This window comes from Macrobrachium rosenbergii, chromosome 24 (assembly GCF_040412425.1).
Source record: "Macrobrachium rosenbergii isolate ZJJX-2024 chromosome 24, ASM4041242v1, whole genome shotgun sequence".
Classification (NCBI taxonomy): domain Eukaryota; kingdom Metazoa; phylum Arthropoda; class Malacostraca; order Decapoda; family Palaemonidae; genus Macrobrachium; species Macrobrachium rosenbergii.
This window is the reverse complement of record NC_089764.1, coordinates 31829376-31843599: the sequence shown is the minus strand read 5'-3', so window position 1 is coordinate 31843599 and position 14224 is coordinate 31829376. Positions and strand designations below refer to the sequence as shown.

General features: G+C 39.0%; 1 protein-coding gene across 6 annotated transcripts in view; it reads left to right on the top strand.

Moving 5' to 3' along the window:
- LOC136851982 (broad-complex core protein isoforms 1/2/3/4/5-like) overlaps positions 1-10207 on the top strand; it is a 111116-nt gene extending 100909 nt beyond the window's left edge. For 2 of the 6 annotated variants that reach the window (XM_067126393.1, XM_067126398.1), the window contains exon 5: positions 9683-10207. In XM_067126393.1, the coding sequence (XP_066982494.1) occupies positions 9683-10057 (375 nt within the window). In that variant the 3' untranslated portion in view covers positions 10058-10207. Of the gene's footprint in view, positions 1-646; positions 1118-1738; positions 2110-2255; positions 3768-6943; positions 7782-9682 lie in introns of those variants that run through there. The other 4 variants (XM_067126402.1, XM_067126405.1, XM_067126389.1 and 1 more) reach the window with 4 other exon arrangements.
- The last annotated feature ends 4017 nt before the right edge of the window (positions 10208-14224 follow it).

Genomic DNA, 14224 nt, shown 5'->3' with positions numbered 1-14224 from the left:
TGCTTTATATAGATTAACTTTGTAAATTATATTATCTTTATGGGTTCAAAATTATATATATATATATATATATATATATATATATATATATATATATATATATATATATATATATATATATATATATATATATATATCGTTCGTCACTTGATAATAAATTGGAAAAGGAAGGGCATTTTCATTTCCTCAGAATATGACCCACCCAAATTAGGGGGCATCGTAGTACATGCCGGCAGATACGGTAGTTTTAGCACCGAACTTAGTACTTTCAAGATATGCAAGTCTTGAAATGGCCTTTGTTGGATTTTAAAAATTTAATTAAAAACTGATAGAATGACCAAGTTTGTATCTTTTATTAGATTTTGAATTGAGTTCACAGAAGTGCATATAACTTCTTCTTTAGTTTCCAAACTGCTAATTTGTGGTAACTAGATTTCATCAAAATATCTTTATGTACTTTAAAAGTAAGCCTTGTACAATAACTTTCATTGTGAGGTAAAATTTTCAAGTGAGTGCTGCATCCCAACCCCTGGTTTTAGTTCATTTTAATTAGCCCCGAAATAGTTTTTTTTTTTTTTTTTTCAAGTAAATAAACTAAATCAAATCCCAGCTTTCGAGGTACTGAGGTAGTGTTATCTCTTTGCAGTGGATGGGACCACCTGCTTATGCTCCTGGAGGGACAAGTATGAGCAATGAAGAGCAAGTATTAGGTGCGAGCGAAGCCGAGCGCTTGCACTGGGCTCAAACCCTAGGCAGTAGGCAGATTTGGATATGTCCCGTGTGTCACAAACAGTTTGGGCTGCGCTACTACTATGAGCGTCACCTTAAATGTCACCAGAAAGAGAAGGACCACTCGTGCCCTTACTGCGAATTCTCATGCTCTTACAAATGGAACCTGAAGTCCCACGTGCGAAATAAGCATCGGAATAAGCCCCCACCGCCATAATAAGATTATGACGTACTTTTCCCGTTTTCATTTCCCTTTTACATAGCTCTATAAAACTGTGAGTGGTGTGCATGATGGCGTTGGTCTTCTTCAGAAAACATTCTCATACACTGCTAATCTTACTTCTGAGTTTAGGCTAATTGGAAAAAAAACCGTTAAAATAAAATAAAAAAAAGAGTTTGTAGTGGAAGCTTCAAGAGTTGGTTTCTCTCGTTTTACAGGGCATGCTGCCCCCCCATCATCACCATCGCCTCGAGTACTACGAGAACTATCAGGCTGTAACTGGCATAGAGGCGCAGTATGGATGCGCCTGGTGCGGCAAAGTCTCAGCTTCTCGTTACGATCACGATAAACACGTTCGTACTCATACGGGAGAGAAGCCGTTTTCGTGCACGACGTGCGGCTTTCGTACCGGAGATCGGTCGAGTCTGGCGAGGCACATCCGTCGGCAACATCAGCTCAGCAGCGTCTTGCCGAGGCAAAGTCGACCCCTTCCCTACGATCATTAATAACATTGTGATCGTAAAAAAAAAAAAAAAAACTGGTTTTGTGACTCTTAGTGTTGTCAAAGTATGTGAATTTAGTGAAGTTGGGAAACTTGGCTTCCGAACTCTATAACTTTGTGCTTGTGTGGAAGGAAATGACATTTTGGATAAGCAGTGTATTTTTGTGTGACCTGTTGACTGGTTTTGATTTTGTTGAGATGAACGAGAGTTTAAAGACTTCCGTTTGATGATGTGTCTAAAGCTTTGTAAACTGTATTATTCAAGAATGCCTGTCGTCTTGTTTCAGGCTTGGAGAAGCCTGGACGTTCGAAGGCACAGCTTGGAGGAGACCGCGGGCTTAGCCAACATGGCGGTGGAAGTCCCGGGACTGCCTTGCCCCCTTTGTGGCCGACCACAACAAACGCACGAAAAATTCCGAAACCACCTGGGATACTGCCGCCGAGCCACCAACCCTCAGTATACTTGTCAGTTTTGTCACAAGTCTTTTGCCTACCGCAAGGACATGGAAAAACACACACGAACACACACTGGCGAAAGGCCGTACCCTTGTTATCACTGTTCATATCGCTTTGCTGACCGTAGCAGTTTGGTGAAGCACCAACGTCGATGTCATCCCGCCAGTGCTTGGTGATGATAATCCCCCGTTCCTCATGAAAGGTGAATCTGTTGTTATGAAAATAGTGTGAAAAGTCTTGGTCATTTTTGATATGGTTTTGAGTGGAGAGGTTTAGGTGAGAGATAGAGATAGATAGAGAGAGGGAGAGAGAGTAACGCCATTTTAAGATGCTATTGTTTTCTTGCAGGGTGGGACATTGGCAGAAGTGGTTCGAGATTTTCCCCTGAATTCCTCTCGTAGAAGCAGAGAAGCTACTTCGCACTGGTATGAAGTCAGTCAGCATCCCAACTACTTTTATTCGGAAAGAAGAAGAGCAAACCAGCTTGAATTTTTCCACGAAAAGTCTGATATCACGAGTCGCGCGCAGCAGCAAAGCCGCTTGGGCAGTGATGACGAGTGGACGTGTCCCCTGTGCAAGAAGATTTTCAGGAACGTGCATAGATACAAAAGACATCTGGGCTACCATCGGTCTGCGTCGAACCCCCAGCACGTCTGCAGTTATTGCGGGAAGCATTTCACTTTCAGAACTGATCTCCAGAAGCATTTCAGGACGCACACGGGAGAAAAGCCCTTCAAATGTTCGAAATGTAATTTCTGTACGGGCGATCGTAGCCACTTGTCGCGTCACGTTCGTAGTCTTCATTCATAAATTTACACTCAAGGTAAAGATAGAAACAAAAAAAGACACTGAATGGGCGATAGTTGCTTGAAATTAGATTTACTTCCACCATCAATCACATTAGCTTAATTATAATTTACGATACTTCTTGTATATTTGTTTTAATCTGTAGATATATAATTTTTGTCAGAAGTTATAATACCAAGGCCTTATCACTCACGGCGCTGAACTTGGAAGATTGTATTTGATATTAATTTTATTTTTTTTATGCACGTTCAGTTGCATTGAAGTATTTTGATTGAACAAGTGAATAAAGGAAGTATGTTATATATATATATATATATATATATATATATATATATATATATATATATATATATATATATGCTTGTGTTCTTTTTCTTATATATGAACGTAAGCACTTATACATACTATACATTCTTCAAATTTAAGAATGCCTTGTAATGTATTTGCACAGTATTTCATTTTTACTGACTTTCACATTTTCATTAAAGACAGTACGAAAGTAGCATTTTTGGTTCAAAGTATTCTACCAAATGTTTATTAAAACTTTGTCCTGAAATGATTCTGTCGAACAATAAAATATGAAGTATTCTCTAAAATGTCCGTTTTTGTAATTAGATGATGCCTTGAATTTAATCATCAATGTCATACAGGCCTTCCTTCTTATAGGTGAGATTGTTACTTGCAAAGATTCTCAAGGAAATTTAATTTGCATATGGAATGAAGCTGTGTTCTTTAACATTGCATTTTCCTTTGTAATATGAGAGTAATGCAAAGATGAATAAGGATAATATATATTTTTTCAAGTCCTTTGGAAGAAGGATGCGCCCATGGGTATGTAGTAGTTGTAAAATTTTACATTTTGATTACTGAGTTACGTAGATTTTTGTAAAATCATCAATTTGTAATTTGGATTATTTTTCTGTCGTGTTATAAGTTTCTTTATGCCACTGGTTTGAGAATGAGTTGTAGAACACTTTGAATGTACTGGGAAGAACATATATTGTCTGGGTAGAAAAAAAATATGCTGTTAATATAAATATAAATAGCACTGGCCTTTATCTTTTATTACTGTTAGCAAACACCTTTCTTGTGACAGCAGATATTTGCGCGCACTCGCAAAAAAAAAAAAAAAAAAAAAAAAAAACTTTGACCGAAAACCTATATTTCCCCTTGCTATGGTAAGTATTATTAACTTTATTGTATATATGCCCCCCTTGCAGATTTAAAGGAAAATAAAAAAAAAGAGAAAAAGGGGTGTTTTTATTCTTTTGGGAATGAATCAGTGAGATACTTGACACTGCTTCTTAGCGACTCATGTTAAGAGAATAACGAATATAATTAGAGAATTTTTAACTTTTCCCTAGGGCTCCCCCCCCGCCTTGGGAATTGCTAACGCCCCCCAGGTTGAGAACCACTGTTTTAGAAGGTATGAATCCGTTGATTATATTGACAGAAATCTGCAAGGTAAGACAACAGCGAATAATGATCGCGATGTAAAAACTCTTGCTTTACCAGTACTAACCTTTTCATGCGATTGTTAAGATGGAGTTATCGCTTTCTTGAGGTTAATTCCATACTGAAGTCCAAGATATTTTTGGGGGGTGCCAAAGAAAAATACATAAGACTAATGTACGTATTCTGTAATTAGTAAAATATACTATTCCCGAATGTGTATTTCCATGTGAATGAAGGAAAATGAAAGTATTAATAATTAGTAAGCCTGTATTTGAAATTATAGAGCTCATTTTTCAGTTAATGTGCAACTCTTTCTATATGCAAATGTATCAAATACTGTATAAGGGTTAAAGTTTAGCTATAAAGGGAATTCAACTGGGGGGGGCCAAGCATCTGACTGGGAGGGCCCGGGCGCCCCTTGGCCCCCCATAGCGACGCCACTGGCTGAAGTTTATCCAGACGAAAAGGACTTAATTTAAATAAGCAGTAAAATGATGATGACAAACCAAAATGACATACACACATACTACGATTTGAGAGCATTTGTTGCACGTCAAGAGGAGGCTTTTCGTGAGAATTTCCACAACTGCTTTTCCCTTTCTTAAAAATTTGCCATAGTAATGAAAACTGACCCGCATTAAAACTTGCCTGAAGTGGAGCACGCCAGTATATACTGCCCTGAAATGGAAGACTGCAGTATCTGCAAAAATACAAAACTGAGAAAAATGGTAGATATTCCCTTGCTTTACTACTGATTTTGCAGATACTGCAAATGAGACCCCCTAAATACTCGTGGAAAGCATTGAAGAATTATTCTGAAACTGCAGTCACTTGTGTATCAGTGTTTCTCGCGCCCAATCTCAAGTTCGAAAATTTTGCAGATACTACAGTTTTCCATTTTAGGGCAGTGTTGCTCTGAGGCATTGTCAGAGATCTAAGTAGCACATTCTAAGTGCCCACTCATAGCTTGCAGTGTGGTTCCATTTAACCTTTTCCAACCTCACTTACGCTATTAGGAGATGGCTTGGATCGTCTTCACCATTAGCAATATGAAAAATTGTTATTTCTTTGTTGCAGTCGGGGCTATGATGTCATCCATATTGTTCTGTTTCCATGGGGTGCCTAGGACGGGTATAGGGAATAGCAAAAATAACAAAATACGCAGGTTTATGTTTATTATGATTATTATTATTATTGTTATTATAATTATTATTATTATTATTAGTAGTAGTAGTAGTAGTAGGAGATAAGAAAAAGCATGCATGAGCAGCAGAGGGAGGAGAAACTAGAAATGACTGATGTCTTATGGCCAATAGTTTCTTAACTGCATAGGTCAGGAGTGGGTCCAATCAGACAGAGGCAAGAAGAAGAGGAAATCACGATAAAAGATGGGACAAATACCTCAGTTAGGAGACCTTTTTGGTATCTATTACCACGAAATACGGATTCCAGGTACCCGGGCAACAATCCTTCTATGGAAATACGGGTTCCAAGTACCAAAGCAACAATCCTTCTATGGAAAAACGGGTTCCAGTTACCAAAACAACAATCCTTCTGTGGAAATGTGGGTTCCAAGTACCAAAGCAACAATCTTTCTATGGAAATTCGTGTTCCAAGTACCAAAGCAACAATCCTTTTATGGAAATACGGGTTCCAGGTAACAAAGCAACAATCCTTCTATGGAAATACGGGTTCCAAGTACCAAAGCAACAATCCTTCTATGGAAATACGGGTTCCAAGTACCAAAGCAACAATCCTTCTATGGAAATACGGGTTCCAAGTACCAAAGCAACAATCCTTCTATGGAAATACGGGTTCCTTCAATGGAAATACGGGATCCAAGTACCAAGCAATCCTTTTATGGAAATACAGGTTCCAAGTCCATGGAAATACGGGTTCCAAGTACCAAAGTAACAATCCTTTTATGGAAATACGGGTTCCAAGTACCAAAGCAACAATCCTTCTATGGAAAATGATGGGGAAAAAGGTCTTTTGTGTAGGCTATATATGAAGAATATTTATAGTCTAACTTTATGAAATTCTTTTTTTTATACCTATGAGGTTTTTTTCTATAAAAGAACGAATGACGTATTCCATTAACATAATCCACTGAAAAATTCTGCCTTAATATACAATCGATTGTGAAAATCAGAGTAATTGTATTTTTAGTTACATGTAGGTAAAATGTTTTGACTATCAAAGGGGTTTTGATCCTGAGTAAAAATTTTGGGAAAGTGTTCCATGATTCTTCAGAGACAGGACCAAGGAAGATGGGACTAATATAAATGTTTCTTGTTTATGTTTTCACTGAATTATAATGCAAAATGTTTTAGTCCTCTCTCTCTCTCTCTCTCTCTCTCTCTCTCTCTTAAACATGCAATATATATATACATATATATGTATATATATATATATATATATATATGTATATATATATATATATATATATATATATATATATATATATATATATATATATACTAATGAATTAAATTTTTGCAAAAAGACTTACATTGAAAAGAATTCATTTAGGTCATTTTAAAAACTGCAAAGAACTTCATGCACCAGTACGTGCTGTTGACATTGTTAAAAAAGTGAAAAAAAAAAACCATTTCCTGCAAACAATCACTTTTCTTATAATATAATGAGACCCACAGGAAAAACTGCCATTGTGTTGACGCATCATGTTTGTGTAATTACTGCAGCCTTACATTTAAGTTTGAAGCCACTTGAAGAAGGGAGAAATAAATGAAAAATATTTTCTGGTATTGCAGGGAGTGACTGGCCTCTTTACTAACATGATACTGGGCGTGGACAGTGGAGGGCGGCAGGCGTGGGCTGGGGCGTGGGATGAAACCCGTCAGGTGATGTGGGTGGCGGACGAGGTGAAACGGTCTTCTCCCAGGACGTCGTGTCACATCTGCGGTTCCTCCGTCAGCCGCGCCAATTTGAGGAGGCACATTCGCACGCACACCGGCGAGAAGCTGTACGGCTGTTCGCACTGCAGTTACCGCACTGGCGACCGCTCGAATTTGAGGCGCCACCACACGAGCGTTCATCCAGATCAGCCGTCTCTCCAGATGTAGCACAGGACTTGAATGGTGGTGGTGATGATCCCGTTGGAGACTGGAAAGAAGCTTATAAAAACTCCCTGTGATGACTGATGAAATACTTCGTTTCCTTCATTCTACCGTCCTGCTGTTGTTATGATCTTCTACAGAATTTTTTTGTTTGCCTCTGGAGCCGATGTAAAAGTGGCGTTCTGCCCTAAAATGGAAGACTGCAGTATCTGCAAAAATACATAACTGAGGCATATCTCAATTTCGAAAAATTTTGCAGATACTGCAGTTTTCCATTTTAGGGCAGTGTTGTTCTATGCACTGTTGTCAGATTCGTGAGAAGTTCGTAGACGCATTGTACACTTGTCTTGTCCATTCATCTGTGCTTGAGTGGGAGATGTTGTGATTAGTGCACTGAATGTCAAAGGTTCATTTCTAATTTAAGTTTAGAATAAGCGATGCACTCTCTTCAGGTTCTTTATTCAAGGTTGCTGATCTATGCAGTATTTAGATGAAGTGCAGTCACTGGAATAAAGTAATGGATATGTGAAAATGCAGTTTTATTATCTGATGTACGTTGTAGTACCATACCTCTGTTGCGCTATAGTAATTTTTTATTATAAATATACCATGCTACTTTTGTTGACACGAAGCTATAGTCAACGAAAGAAACAGAATCGGTTTCCAAACAAGCTGTAATTCCGTGGCGTGGACCTACAAGAAGGGGAGGGCTTAAGATTCTGCAAAGTGTCTGAGAGAGGATGACCTTATACGAGTAAAGAAGAATGGGAGATCACCTCTCGATCTTGCATTACATAGGCCTAATCCATCCTGAGTTCGGAAGGACCAAGAAGAAGAAGAAAACCTTTTAAACATTCTGTACAAGAGCATGTTTGGAAGAAGCAGGGTAATTATCCCTCTGTAGGTTAGGTAAATATCAGTGGCATAGCAAAAGATGTGTTTTTCAGTCTATCCTTATACCAGCACGGGCTCTTGCTCTTGGGCAACCACTAGTTATAATAAGTTAAGGGATGGGCAGGTTTATCTGCCAACTCTCTGAGGACCTGGGGAAGGATGCCATCAGGCCTGTAAACTTTTCATTTTGTTTATTTTTGCAAAGACTTGAATTCCCCATGTATAGATAACGAGAGACTGCCAATGTTAAAATAATTACGAGGAACAGTCTTTATCTAAACTCTAAAACAATCAGTATGAAATCCTCATTATACCACTTCTTTGTTAGAAGCAGAAATATTGGACCATTACAGTTGAAAGGGAGCAAGTAAGCCTTGTGAGGTCGGAAGGCTTTTCCACCGACCTCACAGTTCGTTCTTGCAGCTTCTTCTTAGTTTGTTGTATCCGTCACTGGATATTCTGCGTTTCTGGTTGTTCATATCCTCTTTTAGACTCAACGCAGCTCCGTATATTACTCGACAGGTTCCTTCATTTACTGTATTACCATATATATTACGTAATAGACTCACAGACCATAAATATAGGGGAAGGTATATGGTTGATAAAAAGCTGTCAAGAGCTAGCTACTGTGGAATCATGTGAAGATGAGTTTAAGGAGAATGACAAGCCAAGCAGGTTGGATCTTTATTGTTTTTTTTTAGGAAAGGTGTGGGTGTAGTACTAGGTAGGGGCAAAATCAGAGAATTATTTAGTATTATGAAGAGGTAAGGAAACTCTTGGGAGACAAAGCCAAACTATTATATTTCCTTGCTGCAAAGAAGTTCGTAGTCCCACGAAGTTCGCCTTTGCAGTTATTTTGCGCATCTTGAAATGTAGCTAAAGTGTGCCTTCCCCCTCTCTCTCCTTATACCAATTAGATCCTTAATCAGCAAAAAAATAAGGAGGGATTATAACCAACATTAACGATAAGTTAACAACTCATGTGACATACATACAAACGGTAGATCACAGAGTAAGTTAATTAAGACGTTTTAGTTATGAAATGCAGTTAATAGACCATATGACGCGCGTGTGAGCTCAGCGCGAAATACTTTTCTGTTGTTACCTTTACAAATTTCTTTGTCCCTAAGCTTTTCATACTTTAATTTTCCTTTCCTTTGTCGTTATATTTTAATTCTCTCCTAGTTTTTAGTTTCAGGCTCCTCTTAATTACTGAAAAATGACTGATTTTAAAATTCAACTTTCGCTGTTTATGTTTCACCTTTCTTTTAAAAACAAAGAAAGAATAAAGACTTCTGGAGAGCCCTGTGAGGTTTTAAAAATGCGTCTTAATGGTCTTGTTAAACTGCATAATAATAATAATAATAATAATAATAATAATAATAATAATAATAAAGAAAGACCAGAATTTTAATTTTTTTCGTACATCAGCTTCAACTTTATAAAAGACCTTGCAGATGAAGAAGAATGTTGTATTTGTTTTGTTTTCCTTATTATTTTAGGCGAGCAACGATTCACACTCCTTTTGCTTCGTTTCAGATGTTGTATTGTGCAACTCTTCCCGGCAGAAGCGCCCAAGACGTCGACACGGCGCTTGGTGACCAAAGTCGGACCATAGCCGGAGCTGCAGCGAGGGATTCCGGTCCAGGCCGAAGGGTTGCATGCCCCATCTGTGGTAACGTCACCGCACGCACATACCTGGCCACGCACTTGCGCACCCACACGGGAGAGAAACCGTTCGCGTGTCCCCATTGCTCGTACAGGACCGGGGACAGGTCGAATTTGAATCACCACATGTTGAGGCATCGTCAGTTACCTTCGCTCCGAGGCAGAGCTTCTTCGAGCCTCAGGGACCAATCACACCCTGCGTTGTCTCAACAGGCAGCTGATGTCTGGGACGAGGCGTCTTTATAAGTTTACGCACAAACGCTGATAATTCTGTGTTACCAGAGAGTACTAGTCTCATAGCATTGTAAGAAGACATATCGCGTTAGAAGATTTAATATTTGGCATTTGTTGTTGTTGTTCAGTTGTCTGGGCATTTAGATGAAAGATCTCAGTATTTCAAGTATTTTTATTTTCCCTCGCGAACGTTTTGCTCTTATCTATATCTAACGCATACTCTGATAAATATGTTTTATCAAGTTGTATGTAGCACAATGTATATGCTAATTCCAACTACTATAGATATTATAGAAAAGGAAAAAAAATTATCGTTGGATCTTTGAGATGGGAACAAAAGAGGTGAGAAATAGCTTAAATCTGGAATACCCCGCAGGGGGTTAGTGCCGTCAGTGCACCTCATGTGGTACACTGTAGGCATTACTTAAGGGTCTTTGCAGCGTCCCTTCATCCCCTAGCTGCAACCTCTTTCATTCCCTTTAATGTACCATCGTTTATATTCCCTTCCTTCCTTCTGACTTTCCACCCTCTCTAACAATTGTTTCAAAGTGCAACTGCGAGGTTTTCCTCCCGTTACATCTTTCAAACCTTCTTATTGTCAACTTCCCTTTCAGCGCTGAATGATCTCGTAGGTTCCAGCGCTTGGCCTTTGGCCTAAATTCTATACTCTATTCTCTAAATCTGGAATAATATAATTTGAACTAAACAGTAACTTGCTAACTCTGCCCTTCTCAGTTCTCTTTGAAGTGTATCCCATCTTTTCTGTTGTCTGAGGACTAATAGAAGGTTAAGGAGATAATTCATTTTCTTATCATATTGATATGAAATATATACGCTTGTATGCAGATTCTTCATTCGTTTCGAGTTTCTTTGCAGATAATTTTTCCCGGAATGATGGGCTGTTATGATATTGCGGCATCAGAGTTAAGTAGGCCTATAATTAATTGTTTTTTTGGGGAATGGCTCACTTACTAAAATTTCATTGACTTGATTGTTAAGTTTTGCTAATAAAGTTATTCTTGTTAAGCAATTTCAGTCATTTTATCAATCACTGGACGTACCGTAGATATTTCTAAAATTTTTATGATATTTGACCATTTTTATCTGTTAACGATTATTATTGTTTACTTTATCAGTTTATCTTGTGATTTTTAGGGGAGAGAGGTGATGATTCGGACAGTGGGAAGGTCCGGACCAAGGGCAAAAGAAAGAGAACGTCTGCTCAGTTCCCCCTCCAAAAAAAATCCTTATTGCGTCAGCAGGTGCATTGCCAAAATGAGCGGGTAGTACCTCTAAGGTAAGTCATCGCCCACATAGTTACCCCAGGTGGGAGGCGACTCCACCCAGTTGGGTAGACTTTGTCTCTCTCTAGGACTTGGTCTGGACCGCATTTTCTCAAGATGTAACAGAGTGCCGGGACTTTTCCCTGAAAAAAGCAGGACGCCATATCTTAAAAACTAACCATAGAATTTTTTTGAAAATAATCTCATTATGTTTCCCACACCCAAATGACGTTTGATATATAAAATTGACCTAATCTAACCTGGGTCATGGCAAAAAAAAAAAAAAAAAAACGTTGCCGGTGCAATACTAGCATACATCTCAGGATTTGCAGTACATTTCCTGGAAAACGTAAGGGGCTTCAGCGCCGAGAAATCACGTGAAATCGCGAGACTCGGCGAGAGTTTGTTTACTATTGTGTTGACAGTTGACACATGGACTGTGGTACATGAAGATAGCGCATGGACTGTGGCACATGAAGGACGCGCACTGTAGTATAGAGGTTAGTTTTTGCGTTTTTGTCATTTCCTATGCAATTGTTTCCTTTTGAATCATGAGCTGTGGTATAGTGAATATGATAAGGGCGTTGATTATCAGTTTTAGGTGTAAATTTGTAATGTATGACGATGTAGCTATTACCCGCCTGTAATCTCGAAGGACTTGGAGCAGAGGGTGTCGTCAAATAGGCTAGTTTTGATATATGGGGGATGATTCGGACAATCTAGGATCCCTCCCAGCACACCTTGACTGACTATGAATTCCTACAAAGAAACAAAAGGTTTTCAGTAACAATATTTAATGTTAAGTTATATTTTGTGTATATGCATTCATTAACCCCTCATTTTACCTTATAAGGCACGGTTATTTTTCTGAAGACTCCATCCACCTCCCACATAATGTGTATGTTTCTTGGGTAAAACACATCAAAACAAATAATTTCCTTTCAATACTTAACCTTCGCAAATGCTTAATAACAGAGAAAAATAATTAATCAAATTACGACTTATCAAATTACGACAGTACAGTACCGGCCCCCGACCCCCTCCATAGCTAATACAACAAAATTGTAACACTAAACACCCCTAGGTGGGTATTTTTAGGTTCTTTTAGTGCCCTGTCATTTCCTAGCCATTTTTGCATTAGAAACACAAAATGGTTTTTCATGCAAAAATGGCTAGCTGGAGTCTTTTGAAATGGCTGGCTGGATTCTTCCAAAAAATTACCTTATACAGCACTTCTTAAACCCGTAATAGGTAGAACCCTCATTGCAAAGAAAAATGGCTTATCTTTGGTTTCAGATTGATTATAGTTCCTTTGGCCCATCATGGGGTGAAAGCATAAGAAGAAAACCAATAGGGAAAGGAATGCTGCTGCTATAAAAAATGCACATCAGGAGTTTACAGAAAGGGTGGTTTAGTCAGAACAATTGCTGCTAAGTTTGGAATCCCTCGGAGCACATTTCATGAGGCAGGGTTGACCAGGAGGGTTTTCAGTTGCCTTCTTACTCAGTTAGGCAAGTCCTAAGTGCCCACATGGAAGGAGGATTAGCTGATTATCTGGAACAGTGCTCTGCTATTTTTCACAGACTATCAACTAAAATAACAAGGAAGCTGGTATATGAGTATGCAATTGCCAACAAAACACCAGGGCCAGAATCATGCGATAAGGAAAAATCTGCTTGAAAAGACTGGCCAACTGGTTTCCTGAAAAGGCAGAATGATCTCTCGTTAAGAAGTCCAGAGACAAAAAGTCTAGCTCGGATGACATGCTTTAATAAAACAAACCTTGCTGTTTTCCTGACTAAACTAGAAGAGATTTTACAGCGCTGTCAGTTTTCTGCAGCCTGGATAGACGACCTGAATGAAACTGGGTGCACGACTGTTCAGAAACTACTTAAAATAATTGCACAGAAGGTTGTCCATCAAGTTGGGCAGGTAACTTCACGTGAGCATGGAGAACTAATGACCATGGTCGGAATCATCCATGCCAGCAGGAATGCCACACCATTTTGTGTGAGGTTTGCTGAAGCTCGCATGATGCACGGAGCTGCACCATCATGCAAAGGACTCGTTCATCAAAGTGGATGTATGACAAGCAAGAATTTTATTCAGGTTTTGCAGCATTTTGTCCTTAATTCTAGGTGTGGTCCAGATCTGCAAAGTTCTCCTTATAATGGGTAACCATGAGTCACATCTCTCTTTAGAAGACATTAACAGGATTGTCATTCTAGTCTTGCCTCCACACACATCATATAAGCTCCAACCCCTTGACAGAGCCAACTTTGGTCCATTTAAAACTTATATTACAATCAAGGGGTCAATGCATGGATGCTTGAGAATCCAGGGTGTCCCACAACAATCTATGATTTGGCTCCAGTCATAAGCACTGCTTGGGACAGAGCAATAACACCTGTGAATATCAAATCAAGATTCCGTTTCACTGGCATTCACCCATATTACACTAATGTTTTTCAAGACAGAGACTTTGCTGGGGCATTTGTGACTGATAGGCCAGAGCTGAATCCTACACCACCTACAAGCACAACAATCTCATGAAGTAACACCACAGCCACACCCTACACCATCATCACAACAACAGTTATCTTCTGAGAATATTGACCATTCCCAAAAGCTGGAGAGAGGAAGGGGCACAGCTAAAGGGAGAAAGTGGGTAAGATGCATGTTTGCAACAGACACTCCAGAAAAGCTTGGACCTGAACAGAAAGAACTGAAGAAGCCAAAAAACCCAGCCAAGAAGGAAGTAAAATTTGGAAATGTTAGCTCAAGAACATCAAGAAGCAAGAAAAATACAAAAAATTAGACACAGAGGACCAAACCAGTGATGAAGACCTTCATCACCTTGAATATCTCTTGACAGCCGAGCTTAACGACAGTTCTT